Genomic DNA, 20,000 nt, shown 5'->3' on the forward strand with positions numbered 1-20,000 from the left:
AATGGAATACTTCTCCACATTCTGGGCAGAGATTCTCCGTCTGTGCTGTACATCCTCGATCGAGTGCAGTCGAAGAGAAAAACACCCGTGGGGGACAAGCCACTTCCTGTCATTCTTCAGCTCCTAACCCAACCTGGGGCAGTTTCCTCTCTGTCCCTCTTCTTTTTCTTCTTCTACATCCCCTAGTCCTCTACCTTGGCCATTGCTCAGTGGAACTTTCAGATACAATCCCTCCAACCACGATGCCTCATCACTCTGCTCGCCTGGCTTCACCTGGCCATCCCTGCCGAGTCTCTCATCAAATATAGAAAATCAAACTTGCATCCTATTTCGTTCTTCGCACGCACAGATCCCTTTCTGCTTTCCCAGCTACCTATGACCTCCAGCCGTTTTCAAGGCCCAGATCATTAAGCTCTCCTCGAATCGAGCCTTTCTCCTACAGTTCCTCGTTTTCTTTGCAGGAGGTCATCCTGAAAGATTAAGGTTATTGCATTCCTCCTGCAACTCAAAATTCCTGAATTTTTTTTTTATCTTTGTCGACGACAACCTCGACCGACGTTCAACTACCCGAATCAATTTGAAGAGGTGATCATTCGAAATATTGTCAAACTGGAGTTGTAAACGATATTTTCACGCGGAAACTTCCACAGATATTTGTAGAGTGACCAAAAGCCTGTGGCACTGGCTGTAGGCCGGGCTAGGTGGACCCTTGATGCCAAGCCAAGTCACTGTGGACTTGAGAGACCCTTAAAAGCTCAAATGATCTTGAGAAAATGTGAAGTGCTGTTGACTCGTGTTCTTTTCACTGATTTTAAAGATGGGTGGGAGGTTATTGTGAACACCACATGTATTGGGAGAGACAGTCAGGACAAGATGTCACGAGGTGGAGTTGGAGAGGTTCAAACTCACCCCCATAACACCAAACAGGAGAACCCCATTTTGTTTGCGTCCCCTCCAAACCTCTCGGTATCAATGATGGAGTGCCCCTAATATGTAACATGTAATAATCCGTTACACGTTTTGGCATATTAATTATTAAGACTCAGATTATAAATTGGAATTTTGTTTTTAAGAGAGGTATCGATGCTCGTGGAATAGCAGAACATCAGGGAGCAATCGGTCGACAGATAAAAGGGTGGGACAATGGGACAACCACAAATGGATGCACAACAAAAGAGAGGGATCGCTGGAGAATGGTAACCTGGGGTGAAGGAACCTCCGATTGGGCAGGAATTTGTAATTAGTTCAGGGTGCCGGCGATAGCTCGCCAATTCTTCGCGAAGAACACACCGTGGGATCTTTAACGTCCACCAACTAATGCCGGCAAGACGGGACACCCAGGTCAACATCCATCCGGGGGATGGCGCACACATTGATGAATCACCTTGCCTGTGGAACACCAGGATGGCAGTTTGTAGCTGGGTTTGGGATTCAAACCCAGGCTAAACGGGTCCGAGCCGAGTGTGCGCACCTCTAGGCCATCCGGTCAACTCACAACGATGAAAGTCATCTGAGTGGACACCTGTACTCAAGTTCACTCAATATGGAACACAACAAAACTCCACTTGCAAAGCGTTTGTTTTTCTACAACAAAGATTCTCTTCAAATGATGATTCATGACCACTACAAGTTCAGGATACCCACAATTCCCCCAAATATATATCTTGCATCATAATTATTAAAGCGAGTTGCAGGTAGTTCTCCTGACATGAAAAAATCAATGCGAGACCCGATTAAGTGTTCAGATGTATTTCATGTAATCCGCACAAAGGTTCCTCAACAAGCCTGGAAACCACACAGATGGAGAGAAAGAGAGAGAGAGGGACAGAGAGAGGAAGGGAGAGAAGATTCCAGAATACTACAACATGACGTCGATATAATCATCATACCATTTTATGTTCCCTTTTAAAGAGGACGACATTATGCGCCAACATCGGAGCTAAACTCCTGACTTGACTGTGCTTGGGAATGAAAAGGAAAATTGGAATTTCTTCTCCTCCAAAATCACTCCTTCCATCTAATTGGCCCTTCCTTAGGATCACCCTGTTCTCTGTCTGCAGCTCTTCTTTCATCCACATTTTGTATGGATGTGTCATCATCTACGACTACTCCTACTCAGATAGTTCCCAACTCTTTCTGGGGTCGGTTCGGGAACGTTTATTTTGGCCCATGTCTTTCACGAACTGGCTGGCTCGGCTTGATATTCGACGAAAGAAGCGGTTTGTAATTTGGACGGGACCGGCGATAACTTGCCGACGCTTCGCAGAAGACACCGTGGGATATTTAGCATCCACAGCCGGCAACAGGTCCGATTTCACGTCGTTCTAATGGTCGGTGCACACACAGACGCGAATACCAGGGTGCCTGTTTACCTTCGCAAACTTTGTTGCGAAGGTTATGTTTTGATCGCTGTGTATTTATTTATTTATTTGTGAATATGTGTGTTTGTTTGTTTGTTTGTTTGTTTGTTTGTTTGTTATTCGCATAACTCCAAAAGTATTGAACTGAATTGCAGCAAATTTGGTGGGATGATTGGTTATTATCCGAGGACCATATGATTAGATTTTGGGAGCGATCGGGTCAAAAGTCAAGGTCAAGGTCATGAAAAGGTCAAAATCGTCTTTTTACCATAGCGCGGTCAATTTGTATCCAGTTTGCATGCAACCAATGCCAAAATGTTCAGAATTCAATGCCCAATCTTGTGATATACGATATAACACAATGACGTCATTACCATTGTTAGCGGTTTGGGTCAAAGGTCGGGGGGTCAACGACCTTTATTATCATAACGCGGTCAATTATTATACAATTTGCATGTAAGTAGATTCAAAATGTTTAGAATTCAATTCCTTATCCTGTGATGTGTAATATTTGATTTATTATAATGTGACCAGTTGTCATCAGATTGACTTGACACCGACACCCAAAAAGGTCAGGGAGTTCATACAGAAATTGTACAATGTACTTGAATCAGTGTCAAACAGCAGGAAATTTAATGTTTTTAAGCCGTGATAACACATATGAGATGGCAGATGTGGTATAGGATTAAATACCCTCACAATCAACGGTTTCTGGGGTGGGGGGGGCAAAATGTAGCGTTGGCGAAGGTATGCACTCTACTGAGTGCCCGTTCTAGTTTATAACTGCGGTGGGAATCAAACCCAGGCCAACCCACTTCGAGGCGAGCGTTCACACCTTTTGGCTATAGTGCCAGCCTGTGTGCGTGAATGTGATATTTTATCGACACACAATGTTCGAAACAGAAAAAAATCTGGGAATTAAATGCAAAGAGCACATGATAGAATCGCATGTCACGTGTAAGAACACGAAATGCTCCATAGGACAGTTATATGTTGACATAATACACTGTGATTGGTGGTCATGTAAGCAATCAGGAAGTGCCACACCTACAGCAGCACCATAAAGGTACAGGTGGTGCGATATCATTATGGAGTGGTGAATACCGGATTTTTAGGATTATAACTCAATACTTTACCCCCGGAAGTCTGGACCTCGACTTATCTGTTTTAAAACAGTGTTGATCTCATGATTCTGTAGCTTGTTTTAAATTCTGCACTTCCACATGATAACCAACATGTTAAAAAGCTATTAACATTCCTAATTTATCCCAAAGGTCATCCCACAATGTAAATCAGGTAATATACACAAAACAGCTCATTAATGTTCATGACCCTGGTAGTACCATAGCTCGCGACCCTGAAGGTACAGTACCTAGCAACCCTGGAGGTATTGCACCGAGTGACACTGGAAGTAACGTCACTGGCGACCCTGAATGTGCCGGAGCCGGCGACCCCTGAAGTGCCGGAGCCGGTGACCCCGGAAGTGCCGGAGCCAGCGACCCCGGAAGTGCCGGAGCAGACAACCCTGGAAGTGCCGTAGCTGGTGACCCTGGAAGTGCCGTAGCTGGCGACCCTGGAAGTGCCGCAGCTGGCGACCCTGAAATTGCTGCAGCTGGTGACCCTGGAAGTGCCGTAGCTGGTGACCCTGGAAGTGCCGAAGCTGGCGACCCTGGAAGTGCCGCAGCTGGCGACCCTGAAATTGCCGTAGCTGGCGACCCTGGAAGTGCCGCAGCTGGCGACCCTGAAATTGCCGCAGCTGGTGACCCTGGAAGTGCCATAGCTGGTGACCCTGGAAGTGCCGAAGCTGGCAACCCTGGAAGTGCCATAGCTGGCGACCCTGGAAGTGCCGTAGCTGGCGAGCCTGGAAGTGCCGTAGTTGGCGACCCTGGAAGTGCCATAGCTGGCGAGCCTGGAAGTGCCAAAGCTGGTGACCCTGAAATTGCCGCAGCTGGTGACCCTGGAAGTGCCGTAGCTGGTGACCCTGGAAGTGTCGAAGCTGGCGACCCTGGAAGTGTCATAGCTGGCGACCCTGGAAGTGCCGGAGCCGGCGACCCTGGAAGTGCCGGAGCAGACGACCCTGGAAGTGCCGTAGCTGGTGACCCTGGAAGTGCCGCAGCTGGCGACCCTGAAATTGCCGCAGCTGGTGACCCTGGAAGTGCCATAGCTGATGACCCTGGAAGTGCCATAGCTGGCGACCCTGGAAGTGCCGCAGCTGGTGACCCTGAAATTGCCGCAGCTGGTGACCCTGGAAGTGCCGTAGCTGGTGACCCTGGAAGTGCCGAAGCTGGCGACCCTGGAAGTGCCATAGCTGGCGACCCTGGAAGTGCCGTAGATGGCAATCCTGAAAGTGCCGAAGCTGGTGACCCTGAAAGTGATGCAGATGGCGACCCTGAAAGTGCCGTAGATGGTGACCCTGAAAGTGCCGTAGATGGCGACCCTGAAAGTGCCGTAGATGGTGACCCTGAAAGTGCTGTAGCCAGCAATGCATTGAGTGTCACGGGGGAATTATAGTCAATATTGTTCTGACTGACAGTTTTGCTGATTACCGTAGTTGATTTTCCTTCGTCTTGTACTCCAAATCGAATTCTTCATGAATGAAGGAAAGAAAAATGGGAAAATTAGACAATTCGACTTATTCTACATCGACTTTATGTCAAAAAATATGGTACTTTGGCACCAGGGAAGGAAATATTGTTACGAATCTGGAAGCCTTTTGCACACAAGCACACAGCAGTCCCCGTAGCTTAGTTATTTCGATAAGTTTGTGTTTTTAGTTAGAATCCCTCCTTCTATCTAATGGGAATTTTGTGTGTGCGCTGTGAATTATTTTTTAGTTAGGTTTTTTTACATCTACAACAACAACAACAACAGCGACACCGTCTCGCACTCAACCCGGTCGCCATTGCCCACGTGTTTTTGGCTGAGGGTGTGGGCGGAGCCTCCGTCGCTTCAGATCGAGGCTCCGCTCCAAGGAGGGGCATAGAGCGTTTCCTCCAGCCAATGAGTGAAGGGCGAGCATCGCACGCACGCCCCAGCCAATCAGGGGGGCTGACCACCTCAGGGGCGGTCCCGCCCAGCCGGATGGAGTGTTCAGCTCGACCAATGAAGGGCGGTCAAGAGTCGTCCGACAACCCCTCGTCTAATCCGGAGGCGAGTCCCTCAGAGCGGGGCCCTCGACCCGCGGGGTGGGGGAGGATAAGAGGAAGTGGCGAGCCGTGGAGAGAAAGCAAGCAAGGTTCACCTCGTTGAAAGCAAGCAAGGTTCACCTCGTCGAAAGCAAGCAAGGTTCGCCTCGTCGAAAGCAAGCAAGGTTCGCCTCATTGAAAACAAGCAAGGTCCGCCTCGTCCAAAGCAAGCAAGGTTCGCCTCGTCCAAAGCAAGCAAGGTTCGCCTCGTCCAAAGCAAGCAAGGTTCGCCTCATTGAAAACAAGCAAGGTCCGCCTCGTCCAAAGCAAGCAAGGTTCGCCTCGTCCAAAGCAAGCAAGGTTCGCCTCGTCCAAAGCAAGCAAGGTTCGCCTCATTGAAAACAAGCAAGGTCCGCCTCGTCCAAAGCAAGCAAGGTTCGCCTCGTCCAAAGCAAGCAAGGTTCGCCTCGTCCAAAGCAAGCAAGGTTCGCCTCGTCCAAAGCAAGCAAGGTTCGCCTCGTGGAAAGCAAGCAAGGTTCGCCTCGTCGAAAACAAGCAAGGTTCGCCTCGTCCAAAGCAAGCAAGGTTCGCCTCGTCCAAAGCAAGCAAGGTTCGCCTCGTCGAAAACAAGCAAGGTTCGCCTCGTCGAAAGCAAGCAAGGTTCGCCTCGTCGAAAGCAAGCAAGGTTCGCCTCGTCGAAAGCAAGCAAGGTTCGCCTCGTCCAAAGCAAGCAAGGTTCGCCTCGTCGAAAACAAGCAAGGTTCGCCTCGTCCAAAGCAAGCAAGGTTCGCCTCGTCCAAAGCAAGCAAGGTTCGCCTCGTCCAAAGCAAGCAAGGTTCGCCTCGTCCAAAGCAAGCAAGGTTCGCCTCGTCCAAAGCAAGCAAGGTTCGCCTCGTCCAAAGCAAGCAAGGTTCGCCTCGTCCAAAGCAAGCAAGGTTCGCCTCGTCCAAAGCAAGCAAGGTTCACATCGTCGAAAGCAAGCAAGGTTCGCCTCATTGAAAGCAAGCAAGGTTCGCCTCGTCGAAAGCAAGCAAGGTTCGCCTCGTCCAAAGCAAGCAAGGTTCGCCTCGTCCAAAGCAAGCAAGGTTTGCCTCGTCCAAAGCAAGCAAGGTTCGCCTCGTCGAAAGCAAGCAAGGTTCGCCTCGTCGAAAGCAAACAAGGTGCGCCTTGTCCAAAGCAAGCAAGGTTCACCTCGTCCAAAGCAAGCGAGGTTCGCCCCTTCGTAAAGGAGAAAGAGAGGAAGCTGCTGGTGTTCTCATCCGGTCCGTGCCCATGCTGGCTGGCATCCGTGGCGCCGTTCTTTGTCCCCAGTGCTTGGTGCTGTGTTGTTGGCGGTGGGTTCAAGTCCCGCCACCGGACAAGCTCGAGCAGACCACACGAGGCGGGCTGGTGCAAATACAGGCCACGGCCACCATTTCTTTGGGTGTGTGTGTGTATGTGTGTGTGTGTGTGTGTGTGTGTGTGTGCGTGTGCGTGTGCGTGTGTGTGTGTGTGTGTGTGTGTGTGCGTGTGCGTGTGCGTGTGTGTGTGTGTGTGTGTGTGTGTGTGTGTGTGTGTGTGTGTGCGCGTGTGTGGCGCTAGTCTGTATAAGTAGAAATTGTTAAGTGTTTTTCATTGTACATGGTTTGCATTTCTTTTATTCGTGATAACTCTGCTCTTTTTGTGCTCCCCCTCCCCGATTATTGTTAAAAATAAACCCCTGTTAAATGTTCCAGTTCGTTGTTCGTGTTTTCTTTCATTGGCCTAGCAAGGTGCGTATTGAGAAATAGTAAGGCCGTTCGGGCCGGAAAGTTGTCATTTTGTCCGGCGCGGCTTTGGTAACTTTCGCTCGGTTACGCCGGATCCGAGTCGGTGATAGCGACTCGATTCGGACAAAGTCGGCCGAGGGTGTGGTTTCCCCTGTAGTTAGATGGCGTGGGTACTTAGGTAAATTGGAATTGGACAAGTGGACCCTACCTCACGCCGTCGAAATATTGGTGACCACGGTCCTCTAAGTGACCCGTGACCTTTCGGAGTTGTCCGAGAGTCATGACCTAAATTCCGGGTGTTCGGTGGGAGACAACTCCACTGCTCCACCTGGTGGTAGTTTATTGCCACCGAGCCCCGCCCACAACAATATCACATGACAAGTGTATTGAAATCAGTCTTACCTCGCGAACGATACTCAATGTGGCAGATTTAATCCAGATTCCAGGTTTCAGCAGGAGCTGTGTACAACTGGAACAATAAGACACAGATCCTTGAAAAGTGGTCTCGATGGATGGGGAGCTCCCGAAAACCTTTGCCGGGGAGAAGAAATGCATGGGGAGAGGAAACAGGTTTTTGGAAGCTCCCCATCCATCGAGACCACTTTTCAAGGATCTGTGTCTTCTTGTTCCAGATGAAACGTGAACACCCAAACTTTCAGCGAGATCATTTGCAAGATCCACACGAGATAATTGTTTATCACAGAGAGAACATACCCTGAGATTCTTATCATCACTTTCAGAGAGTTCGTGTTTTCTTCCTCAATCGCTTCCATTCCCAACAGTTCCAGATTAAAGATCCTAATCAGAGTTTTGTACACAGCTCCTGATGAAACCTGGAATCTGGATTCAATCTGCCGTATCGAGTATCGTTCGTGAGGTAAGACTGATTTCAATACACTTGTCAATTGATATTTCCGTCGCTGGTGCCAAAGTACCATATTTTTTGACATAAAGTCGATGTGGAATAAGTCGAATTGGCTAATTTTCCCATTTTTCTTTCCTTCATTCATGAAGAAGTCGATTTAGAGTATAAGATGAAGAAAAATCAACTACGGTAATCAGCAAAACTGTCAGTCAGAACAATATAGACCAATTCCTCCGTGACACTCAATGCATCGCTGGCAACGGCACTTCCAGGGTCGCCGGCTGCCGCAATTCCAGGGTCGCCGGTTGCGGCACTTCCAGGGTCGCCGGCTGCTGCACTTCCAGGGTCAGCGGCTGCGGCACTTCAAGGGTCGGCGGCTGCGGCACTTCCAGGGTCACCGGCTGCGGCACTTCCAGGGTCGCCGGCTGCTGCACTTCCAGGGTCAGCGGCTGCGGCACTTCAAGGGTCGGCGGCTGCGGCACTTCCAGGGTCGGTGGCTGTGGCATTTCCAGGGTCTGCGGCACTTCCAGGTTCGGCGGCTGCGGCACTTCCAGGGTCGGCGGCTGCGGCACTTCCAGGGTCGGCGGCTGCGGCACTTCCAGGGTCGGCGGCTGCGGCACTTCCAGGGTCGGCGGCTGCGGCACTTCCAGGGTCGGCAGCTGCGGCACTTCCAGGGCCGGGCGCTGCTGCACTTACAGGGTCGGCAGCTGCGGCACTTCTAGGGTCGGCAGCTGCGGCACTTCCAGGGCCGGCAGTTGCGGCACTTCCAGGGTCGGCAGCTGTGGCACTTCCAGGGCCGCCAGCTTTGGCACTTCCAGGGTCGCCAGCTACGGTAATTCCAGGGCCGCCAGCTTCGGCACTTCCAGGGTCGCCAGCTACGGTAATTCCAGGGTCGCCAGCTACGGCACTTCCAGGGTCGGCAGCTGTGGCACTTCCAGGGCCGGCAGTTGCGGCACTTCCAGGGTCGGCAGCTGTGGCACTTCCAGGGCCGCCAGCTTTGGCACTTCCAGGGTCGCCAGCTACGGTAATTCCAGGGCCGCCAGCTTCGGCACTTCCAGGGTCGCCAGCTACGGCACTTCCAGGGTCGGCAGCTGCGGCACTTCCAGGGTCGGCAGCTGCGGCACTTCTAGGGTCGGCAGCTGCGGCACTTCCAGGGCCGGCAGTTGCGGCACTTCCAGGGTCGGCAGCTGTGGCACATCCAGGGCCGCCAGCTTTGGCACTTCCAGGGTCGCCAGCTACGGTAATTCCAGGGCCGCCAGCTTCGGCACTTCCAGGGTCGCCAGCTACGGTAATTCCAGGGTCGCCAGCTATGGCACTTCCAGGGTCGGCAGCTGCGGCACTTCCAGGGTCGGCAGCTGCGGCACTTCCAGGGTCGGCAGCTGCGGCACTTCTAGGGTCGGCAGCTGCGGCACTTCCAGGGCCGGCAGTTGCGGCACTTCCAGGGTCGGCAGCTTTGGCACTTCCAGGGTCGCCAGCTACAGTAATTCCATAGCCGCCAGCTTCGGCACTTCCAGGGTCGCCAGCTACGGTAATTCCAGGGTCGCCAGCTACGGAATTTCCAGGTCCTCAGCTACGGCATTTCCAGGGTCGCTAGCTACGGCACTTCCAGGGTCGCCAGCTACGGCACCTCCAGGTTCGCCAGTCACGGCACTTCCCGGGTCGCCAGCTACGGCACTTCCAGGGTCCCAGCCACGACACTTTTCGGGTCGCCAGCTACGGCACTTCCAATGTCCCTAGCTACGGCACTTCCATGGTCATGAATATTTATGAGCTGTTTTGTGCATATTTCCCGATTTACTTTGTGGGACGACTTTTGGGATAAATTAGGGATGTAAATAGTTTTTGCGACATGCTTATTATCATGTAGAGGTACAGTATTTACAAGTTACAGAATCATTACATCAGCACAGTTTTAAACCATACACAAGTCGATTCTGAGTACGAGTCGAAGCCCTGACTTCCAGGGGGAAAAAGTATCGACTTGTCCGCAGAAAAATCTGGAATCCACCACACAACAATGATATCACCACCTGTACCTTTTATAGTGCTGCTGTAGGTGAGGCACTTCCTGATTGCTTGCATGACTAAATCAACACATGAATGCCCTATGGAGAACGCGACATGTTCACAACACATGACAACACTTCCAACACATGAACGCGACATGTGATTCTATCATGTGCAATTTTCCTTTTGTGGCCAATTTTTCCTCCGTTTCCATAAATATGTCCAATACTGATATACATTTCTAACTATAATGTCTCGAGCAGATGTTCTTGGTCAATCATATCAAGTTCCAACATCTTATGAAAAGGCGTGTTTATTTTTGCTCGGGTACATATCATTCTTGCAACAGCCACCTGCACAGCTGATGCAGTGCCCCCTGTAGGCTTGGGTGGGAATTTTGAATTTGTTTCGGGTGCAGGTGATAACTCGCCAACTCATTAGGAAAGACATCAAGAAACCTTGAACGTACAGGGTCGTCAGCTACGGTAATTCCATTGTCGCCAGCTACGGAACTTCCAGGGTCGCCAGATTGATATACTTTGGCACACTAACCCTAACCCTAACCCTAACCCGAACCCGAACCCGAACCCAACAACTTTGTGACGCAACACCTCGACTGGGGGTCACCAATCCTGTGGATTATAGTCGGGTCGAGAATCGAAAGCAGACCAGACAACTCAAAGGTAAGCGCACTACCTTCACAACATCCTCCTGTCTTACCGCAAAACGGTAAGAAGTGCCAACGTATAGGACCTTATGGTGTTGTGACGTCAGTGTTAATGTATCGGCACTCAATGTCATTGACCAATAATTGCTGCTCGAGGGCACGTCCCAATGCACCTGTAAACACTTTGTCAGGTTTGCCTCGTATTACAACGGCGAAGCGAATACATTTTAAATTGCACATTAAGAGGTTCAAAGGCCATCATTTTTAAAGCACAGCTTTACTAAAATAATAATCATGCAAACTTTTATTTACCTTGATAAAGGTGCATACTGTAACATAGTTAATTGGTAAACAGTAAAGGTAACCATTACAATGAAGTAGGAGAAACTGGGATGCTATGGGACGTGCCATCGGGTAGGTATGTCTGGTAAATGATGTCAAGTAGCAACACAACAGTTAAAAGAATTTGTTTTGATTAACTCAGGGCCAACACATTGGGACTTGTCATCATTGGTTACCTCTGAGCTATTTTGCCTCGGTTGAAATCCCGACCCAGCCATAAACTGTCATCCAGGTGTTTCACAGGCAGGGTGATTCATGAATATGTGTGTCGTCCCTCGGACGGACATTAAACAGGCGTCCTGGCAGCCGGCATTAGTTGGCGGACGTCAAAGATCCCATGGTGTCCTTTTTATAGAGTTGGTGAGCTGTCACCAGTACCATGAACAAATTACAAATTTCTACCTGGACCGCAGGTAGCAAGTCTACTTGGAGGTTGCTCAACACCAGGTTACACCGCTTGCTATCTTTGTGTGTGGTTGCGGTCTGGGCAGCAGTTTCTGCACTTTCATGTAATTGACCGGGTGGTTCGCACGTTCGCGCGTTTCTTTCTTCGAATACGAAGGGGCAACCTACACTTACAATTGTATCGTCGGTCAAGATCAGCTGCAAGAAGGGATGTCCCAATGCAGGCCAGTTTACTCCTCCACAATAAGTAAAGTGATTGGTTTGTTAATCGAGTAAAACTATCCGATTAGTTAATCGTATTGCAAGTTGCACAAAACCTTATTGGTATTTTGGTGACTTATGCAGAGAATTAACGCTCAACTTCAGATCGACCAGATCAGTTTCATTCAAACTCCAGGGGACGATGCATCTTCACGGTGGACGCCAAGAAGTCGTCTTGTGGGTCCTCGTTGAGACACTGCGGCGGCATCCGTTGTTCCTCCTTCCAGTCAAATGTCGCAGAAAAGATGGCACGACATGACAAGACAGTTCAATTAAAAATACAAACAAAAATCTCTAAAACTATCACGTGAACCAACTTACGTCTCCAGAAATCTGGTCCCGTTGAGGAATCGTAACTCCTGAGCTGTAGGTCCTCGAGTGTTCCCAAAAAGAAGTTTTTCCGCCTCATACGTCCGAATCGGAGATGCAAAACCATCCGATTTGCGGCTCTGCCATTTTACACCTCCAACCATGGGGTCTTTCAAGTGCCATCAATAATCGTGCCCAAACGGATAAAGTTTGCAATTCAACATGCCCGGTTACCTGTCGGGTATAAGGTCTGCAATTCAACATGCCCGGTTACCTGTCGGGTTCAATTAGTCGTCAAGGCATAAAAGACACGCCAGCTTGGCTTCCTAAAGCCTGGAAACTGTTGTTATCCCCTGAGAGTAAATAGGATAAAGTGCTAACATAACCAACACATTACTTTCAATCTTGTCACCAAGAATATCAAATTCGTCATCTTCTCCACGCCTGTCCCTCCAACTCTCTCCTTACCTTTAAATTCTTACATTCTTAAAAGTATAAATAGAAAAGCAAAGCGATATACCATTATCATAATCATCATAATATCAAGTGTTCTTCATTCCTAGACAAACTGTCCTCAAAGATTTATTATTATTATTTTTTTTTAACGAGACGTGCTACTTTAAACGTTATTCTTGTATCCTTACCGAATGTTAATGACCCATCAAGAAGGACAAAATCAAAGACACAACCTTGCTCAGTAACCTTGGAAACAAACGTCTTCTCAATTGGTGTTTGTGGACGTTTTCACATAAATCTGGGGTAGAACGCTCCACCCGTCAGAGGCGATGCGACCGTCGGCCTGATGGGAAAGTGGCCTCCGAAGCTAGCGAATGGACTGTAGCCAGCTGGGCGGTGAAGCGATACTTGAGGCGAGTTGTGCCAGGCCGGCCGAGGCATGATGGGACAGGTGAGGGTTGCCATTGGAGAGCCGAATGCTGATGGCAGCCGATGGATTGTTGGCAACGGCATGTAGAATAGGCCAAGAGGCTGGCCGATAGGGATGTGTGGTGGCGAGAGGCCGATCTGTGAGCTACGCGTGAATGGTTCCGACCTGGGTAGTTTTGAGTAGGAAAGAAAGCCAGGATCTGTTCCGTGTCTCATTCGCAGTCGATTTCCTGAGGTGCGCTCAACAGCCATTGGCATGGTGTGACTCAGCTGAGTAGATGCAGGGCGCATGGGAGTTGGAATCGATGCTCCTCCACGTGACACGGCTGGTGGTTGCTGCCGATCCTGTTCTTTGGTGACGTTATGGAGACTTTGAGAATGCTCTTCGCTTCCCAGACCTGTCACAACACTACACGCAGTCTGGTCAGTTCCCTCCAGAACATTTATCGTGTCTTTTTCATTCGTTTCAGCTTGAAAAGCCCATTCACGTATGTTCTGCAGGTCAGTGGTTTCGTCAACATCACTCGGAACGTCTTGATTTTCAGGAGTGACGACATTTTGGCCGGTTTCAGATTCATTCGGCACAACATAATCCGTGATTCCTGAAGTTTCTTTCTCCGAGGCTCCTTGCGCTGGTCGTCCTGAAATATCGCCAGCATCTTTTGGAGAATCACAACCATATCTCTCAGGAGATCTCAACCATCCATGGAAGGTCTGACGTTCCACAAAATCCTCTGGGACGTTACTCTCAGCTGGGAGAACCTGAGACGAAGGGGAAGGCTCCGATTCTTCTGGTATCTTCCAAGACATTTCCGTTTCAACAATGTGCCCCTCAATTGACCCAAGGGGCTCATCATCAATATCGCCGGGGAGTTTTGTGGAAGAGGATTGTTTTTCAGTGCAATCATTGATGTAGAATATTTGGTTGTGACTTGGGTCAAATGAAACTGCCTTCTTCGGGCTCCCTGCTGTGGTAGAGCGCTTCAACGATGAGCGCGTTGGTTGAGGACTCTCACAGATCGTTGAAGCCATCGTTTTTTGCAACCAGTTGAGGTTGTCGTTACCTGATCGAACAGTAGCAGACGTCAGAAGGGTGTAAGTCAGGTTAGACGAAGCACGGCTTCTTGGGAAGGGAGGTATACAAAGCTCTTTTGGAGAAACCCGCCGATTGAAGTTAGATTGTGGCAGAAAGTCTCTTGACAAGCAGGGAGATAAGGTCGCTGAGAATGGCACCTCTGTCTTGGATACCCGATGAGGGCCGTTTATTGACAATGACGAAGAAACAGAGTTGAAGGGTGTTTGCTTTCTGTGTTGGAAGTTGCTTGCCTGGTGGTGTGGATTCGAGGAGTTGGTGAGCGATGGGGAGAACAGACGCACAGCAGAGAGTGGTGATGAATGGAGAGCAGTCAGTGGCCGATGGGGTGTGGCATTGCACCAAGACCCAGGCCATGATCGGCCTGACAATAAGCTTGGTGAAAAGCGAGAGGACGGCCCTGTGTTCAGTCGTGGGGTGGGGAGAAAAGAAAGGCACAAGTAAAAGGTTAGAATGTTATACATCATCTTCTTACTCGTACCTTCAAATTCGCTATGCATTTGTAAAAATAATATTGATGGTGAGGGAAAGGGAGGTACAGTGCCTTCAGAAAGTGTTCACACCCCTTGACTTTTTCACATTTTGTTGCGTTACAGCCTGAATTTTAAATGAATTAAATTAAATTTTTTTGGTCACCGATCTCCACAAAATACCCCGTAATGATAAAGTGAAAACTTGTTTTTAGAAATTTTTACAAAGTTATTGAAAATGAAAATCTGTGATATTTAATTTCCACAAGTATTCAAGCCCCTGAGTCAACACTTTGTCGAAGTGTCTTTGGCAGTGATTACAGCTTCAAGTCTTCATGGGTATGTCTGTATCTGCTTTGCAAATCTGGATTTGGGGATTTTCCCCCAATTATTCCTTGTACATTTGCTCAGTTTCTGTCAAGTTGGATGGGGAGCATCGGTGAACAGCAATCTTCAAGTCTTTCCACTGATTCTCAATGGGATTCGAGTCTGGGCTTTTGCTGGGCCAATCAAGAACTTTCTCGTTCTTGTTCTGAAGCCATTGCAGTGTTGCTATGGCTGTATGCTTGGGCTCATTGTCCTGTTGGAATGTAAATCTTCACCGCAGTCAAAAGTGTTTGCACTCTGAAGCAGGTTCTCAAGGATTTGCCTGTATTTGGCTCCATTCATTGTTCCCTCTATCCTTAAGTCTCCCAATCCCTGCCCCTTGAAAAACATCCCCATAGCATAATGCTGCCACCACCATTCATCACAGTATAGATGGTGTTAGATGAGCGATGAGTTGTGCTCAGTTTCCACCAGACGTAGCATTTTGCATTCAGGCCAAATTGTTCAATTTTCGTCTCATAAGACCACAGAATATTTTGCCTCATGCTCTCAGAGTCTTTCACGTGCCATTTTGCAAACTCCATGCATGCTGTCATGTGTCTTTTTCTCAGAAGTGGCTTCCGTCTGGCAACTCTTCCATGAAGCCTAGATTTGTGAAGCACTGCAGAGATTGTTGTCCTTCCTGCAGGTTCTCCCATCTCAGCCAAAGAACTCTGTAGTTCTATCAGAGTGGTCATTGGGTTCTTGATGACCTCCCTGACCAAGGTCCTTCTCGCCCCGATGCTCAGTTTGGTCGGACGGCCAGCTCTAGGAAGAGTCTGGGTTGTTCCATATTCTTTCCATTTCCTAATGATGGAACTCGCTGTGCTCTTGGGAACATTCAACATTCTAGAAAATGTTTTATACTCTTCCCCAGATCTATGCCTCCTCACTGCTCTGACATGTCCTTTTCATGTCAACTGTGGGACCTTTTATATAAAGGTGTGTTTCTTTCTAAATCATGTCCAACCATTTGAATTGGCCACAGGTGGACTTCAATCAAGTTGTAGAGACATCTCAAGGATGATCAAAGGAAATTGGATGCACCTGAGCTCAATTTGGAGTGTCATAGCAAAGGGGTTGAATATTTATTGAGTCAAAACATTTCAGATTTTCATTTTTAATTAATTAACAAAAAAATTCTCAAAATATTTTTTTCCATTTGTCATTTTATGGGGTATTTTATGTAGATCAGTGACAAACATGATTAATTCAGCCCATTTTAAATTCAGGCTGTAACACAACAAAATGTGACAAAAGTCAAGGGGTGTGAAAATACTTTCTGAAGGCACTGTATATCTATTTAAGAAAGGAAGTGGAGAAGTGGGTAAGTGATTTTTTTTGTGTGTGTGTAAAATGTCGAGGCTCATATAAGAGCTAACACACAGAACATGTAACAAGACGAGTGGGAGAGGGAAGCACAAGACAGTGGGGAACAGAGACATTAGGAGATCTGTGGAAGGGAGAGGGATGGGGAGGGGAACACGGCGAATACAAGATGGACATTACAGGGACTTTCAGGAAGGAAAGCAGGGAATTTGAAAGTGGGTTTGGGGTGGATTAACGGGGGTAGAAAAGATCAAGGTTGTGGACGGTGATGTGGAAAAGGTGCCACTTAAGAGGAGGACAAATCCAGATTGAGGAATAGAAAGCAAGCTGTGAAAGAAAAGCACATTTCATTAAGAATAACTGGAACATAGAAGAGTACAAAAACATGTTACAGTAAAAGAGCACTTGACCTGTCCTGTCCGTGCCACATCCACATCAAATTGTCCATTTACTTCACTCTGCGCAGTTCAGTTTATAATAACCAAATTAACCTGAAGAACTTTAGTACTGACACATCACATTTATAAAGGAACCGATTTATTTGATTTACGAATGTTTTACAACAATAATCTATGTATAACCTCGTTTGTCCGTGTGTGTGTCTGTCCGTAACATTCGTTCCACCCATTGGTTGGACAGATAGCCTGAGCCTGACTCCACCCACAAAATATCAACTTGATGAAAAATCATATGGCCGCCATGTTGTTGCTTACTGCTATGCGAAGCCAGATATATTCGGAGGTCACGTGTTCACAATTGCCATGCCCTCCCGATAAGTTTTCCCTTCGGTGTAAAATGACAAAAGCGACAGTTAAAAGGATGCCAGTAGGTGTCACGGGCCTTGTAAAGATAGGCCGCAGTCAATGAGGCAGCAGTCTGTTGCCTTATGCACCACCAAAATAACATTGTGGCATTCTTTCAAGCAGAACTTAAACCCATGTCATTATAAAGGTCTTTGTCCGAGGTCATTGTTTACTTTTAACGATGTGTGTATAGTATATATGCATCAGGAAGAAGGTAATTGGTTTCGGGTCATTTATTAGCACAATTAACTTGCTCATGGTCACATATCTTTTCCGCATATCCTGCGGGATTGTGAGTTGTACAGGTGACCATGACGGGTGGGGAGGCGGTTTGAAGGTTTGAAGCCGGGAGGGAAGTGATGCATTCAGGTTTGCAGGGGAAGTTGAGAGCAAAGATAGGACAGAGTTTTGAGCGGAGGTTGAGGCTTTTTTTTGGGGGGGGGTGGGGGGAGTTGAGGAGTTGTGGTGGCCGAGGGGTAAGTTGAAAGCTTGGGGTTTGGGAGGGGGGTTGATGACGGGTTTCTGAGGGGGAGGGGGGAGAGTTGAGGACTTGAAATCACATTCTACATTGCGTGAATGTTCCGCGGGTCTCTGCTCGTGATAATAATGATTAATGGAGAGGTGCAAATTACAGCGGAAACCCCCCGGCTCTGTATTACTGGATACTGTTGTTAATACTTTCTTTCTGAGATATTTTGGTTAAAACCAGATAAAGAGAGACATATACAGAAATGCATACATAATGACATTGGTGTTACACCAGTTCTCGCAACAGGTGAAAGGTCAAAGTCACAGCTTAAGGTCAAAAATTGGTGGAGGTTTTCATCCAGATTATTGGTGGTTTTTCAGTTATGCTTTTTTATTGATGCATTTTGCTGAACTTTGACCTTGACCTTTGACATATCCACCACAATTTAACTTTATTTCCGGGTGGACTCCCAACTGACATGTCAGATTTCGTTAGAAAAGGCCCACTGACTTAGGGGTACGGAAGCTCACCATTTTACACTTACATAGCTCAATCTTTTTGACCTTAGGTTGTGACCTTTGACCTAAATCAAAAACAAATTCTGGTATTCTGCTTAAAGGCGGACTCAGTGCTGCCACAGCAGCCTCACGGCAAGGGTTACAACTGGTGGTTTGCCGTTGCCTTCCCAGTGGTAATCAGGGCAGGAATTTTTAATTTGTTTGGGGTGCCGGCGATAGCTCACAGACTCTTTCCGGAGGACACCGTGTGATCTTTAACATCCACAAACTAAGCCTGTGGAACACCAACCAGCATGACAGTTTATAGCTTCAACCGTTTTGAGAGAACAACCCAAAGCAGGTGCCGATTGTTGCAGCTTAACAATTAGCTCAGGTTGAAGTCACCTCTCATCTCAAGGACTGCTCTGGGTTCTCATCTACTGCAGTTATTGACGACTCACAGAAACTCGTCTACAATGACCTACCCACTCTCTTACACCAATTAACTATTCCTTCCCGTTTCATCCGTCCTGCTCGTCTTCCACTCCCTGGTACCAGATGTAATTACTGCCAACCTACAGACAATGTCTCCCTGCAAAGTCAACCCAACGGACGGCAACCTTGTGTCACGGACCAGCTTCTGTCCGTCCTTGAGAGCTAGATCTTAACAAAAGATTCAACAGAGAGCAGATGTAAGAGTTTGCTCTCTCCCCGAAATACTTGTGGCAAATGCTCAGGAACGTGCTCATCTTCCATATCCCTTTGCTCATCAGGGATGGAGATCGAGTCGTGGTAGACACAGCTCATGGCAAGACAGACTATTTGAACGGTGTCTTTTTGGGAAATTCTCAAGTTTCCTCTATAGATTTTTCTCAGAACGTTTCCTCACCTCTTTACAGAAGGTTGTCAATGTCAGCCATATTCATAATATTAGTGCCAAGAATGATCCTCTGAACTCCACACTTGTCAGCTTTCTGCCAATCAAGTTCTAGGAAATGGAATCGATCATCGTTGCTGACCTCAAATCCGATCCGTTGTCTAACTTTTTAATTACAAGCCTCCAGGTCGATTTCCATCTTGGTCAAACCACCAGAGACAAGTTCTTTCTGCTAGCTCAGCATCGGATGTAACCTCAAGAAAAAGGTCAGGACAGCCTTGCTGTACATTTCCTGATAATTTGACATGATCTAACATCCTTCCTTGTTCATCTGCTTCTCAACTTTGCAAATTGGTTTACTCTGTGTCTCAACTTGTCTTGCTGTAACCCATGCAGAATGGCAGTTTTAAAACGGAAAAAATCAAATTGGACCTCGGCAGTAATCAAACTCGGATCCGGACAAGTGGGAAGCAAACGCTTCTTATTGGACTCTGTTTCCATTCCTGCATGACAGCTTTTGGATTCCAATCAGGATAAAAAGAGTCTCTTAACCCTTTGAACCCGAGCGGCCATTTTACCAGCCGCTATTCAAACCTCCAGATACCCAAGCGGCAGGATTTTTCTCCAGAGAGTCCAGGGTGGGGGAGCCGAAGGCCCAAGTAGCTCAGGGTTCAAAGGGTTAAGCATTACTCTTGGGATCTGATGACATTCTCATCAAATTCTCATCAGATTCCCTGAGAAATCAGAGGGATGTCCGAAAGTCAGATTTCGCTTTACATTTTGGTTTTTCAAAGCTCAGTTATAGTATCTGTGATGGTAAGTCCCTTCCATTCCATTTTACCTGGAATCACTGATTTCGTAATATTAATAATAACTAGAACTGCCACTTTATAACTGCTGGCAGTGATGACCGGGTACCCAGACATCCGCCTTTGATACAACATGAGACTTAAATGAGAATTGCAAAGTTTCCCTTCAATAGGATAAGTGGTTCCAGAGAAAAGATTATTTAATAGTGCTACAAATGCAGCCTTGCTTCGGGACAGGGCGGGACTGACGAGTTACGAACCGGGTAGCACAAAGTGTTCAATCTCGTTATAACGTATGCAGTTAGCCCTTTTT

General features: G+C 47.9%; 2 protein-coding genes across 5 annotated transcripts in view; both read right to left on the reverse strand.

Moving 5' to 3' along the window:
• Positions 1–7,001: 7,001 nt before the first annotated feature.
• Positions 7,002–12,189, reverse strand: LOC147009299 (uncharacterized). The gene is made up of 3 exons (XM_085863043.1): positions 12,102–12,189; positions 10,135–10,203; positions 7,002–9,645 (listed from the first exon to the last, which is right to left on the reverse strand). The coding sequence occupies exons 1-3, from the start codon at positions 12,187–12,189 to the stop codon at positions 8,558–8,560; spliced, it is 1,245 nt and encodes a 414-aa protein (XP_085719169.1). The 3' UTR covers positions 7,002–8,557.
• LOC147009300 (uncharacterized) overlaps positions 11,031–20,000 on the reverse strand; it is a 38,228-nt gene continuing 29,258 nt past the window's right edge. For 3 of the 4 annotated variants that reach the window (XM_085861920.1, XM_085861919.1, XM_085861918.1), the window contains exon 2: positions 11,031–14,467. In XM_085861920.1, the coding sequence (XP_085718046.1) occupies positions 12,834–14,006 (1,173 nt within the window). In that variant the 5' untranslated portion in view covers positions 14,007–14,467 and the 3' untranslated portion in view covers positions 11,031–12,833. The remainder of the gene's footprint in view (positions 14,468–20,000) is intronic. The other variant, XR_015052834.1, reaches the window with a different exon arrangement.

This window comes from Eptatretus burgeri, chromosome 17 (assembly GCF_056783735.1).
Source record: "Eptatretus burgeri isolate ZD-2024b chromosome 17, Ebu_testis_v1, whole genome shotgun sequence".
Classification (NCBI taxonomy): Eukaryota; Metazoa; Chordata; class Myxini; order Myxiniformes; family Myxinidae; genus Eptatretus; species Eptatretus burgeri.

What these genes read in the sequence shown, in the direction of transcription:
- LOC147009299 (XM_085863043.1), bottom strand. Translation starts at nt 12,189, where the DNA reads ATGAGGCGGAAAAACTTCTTTTTGGGAACACTCGAGGACCTACAGCTC. An exon ending in GGGACCAGATTTCTGGAGAC is followed by an intron (nt 10,204 to 12,101) that starts GTAAGTTGGTTC and finishes CGTTCTCCATAG; the next exon opens with GGCATTCATGTGTTGATTTA. An exon ending in CTACAGCAGCACTATAAAAG is followed by an intron (nt 9,646 to 10,134) that starts GTACAGGTGGTG and finishes GAAATTCCGTAG; the next exon opens with CTGGCGACCCTGGAATTACC.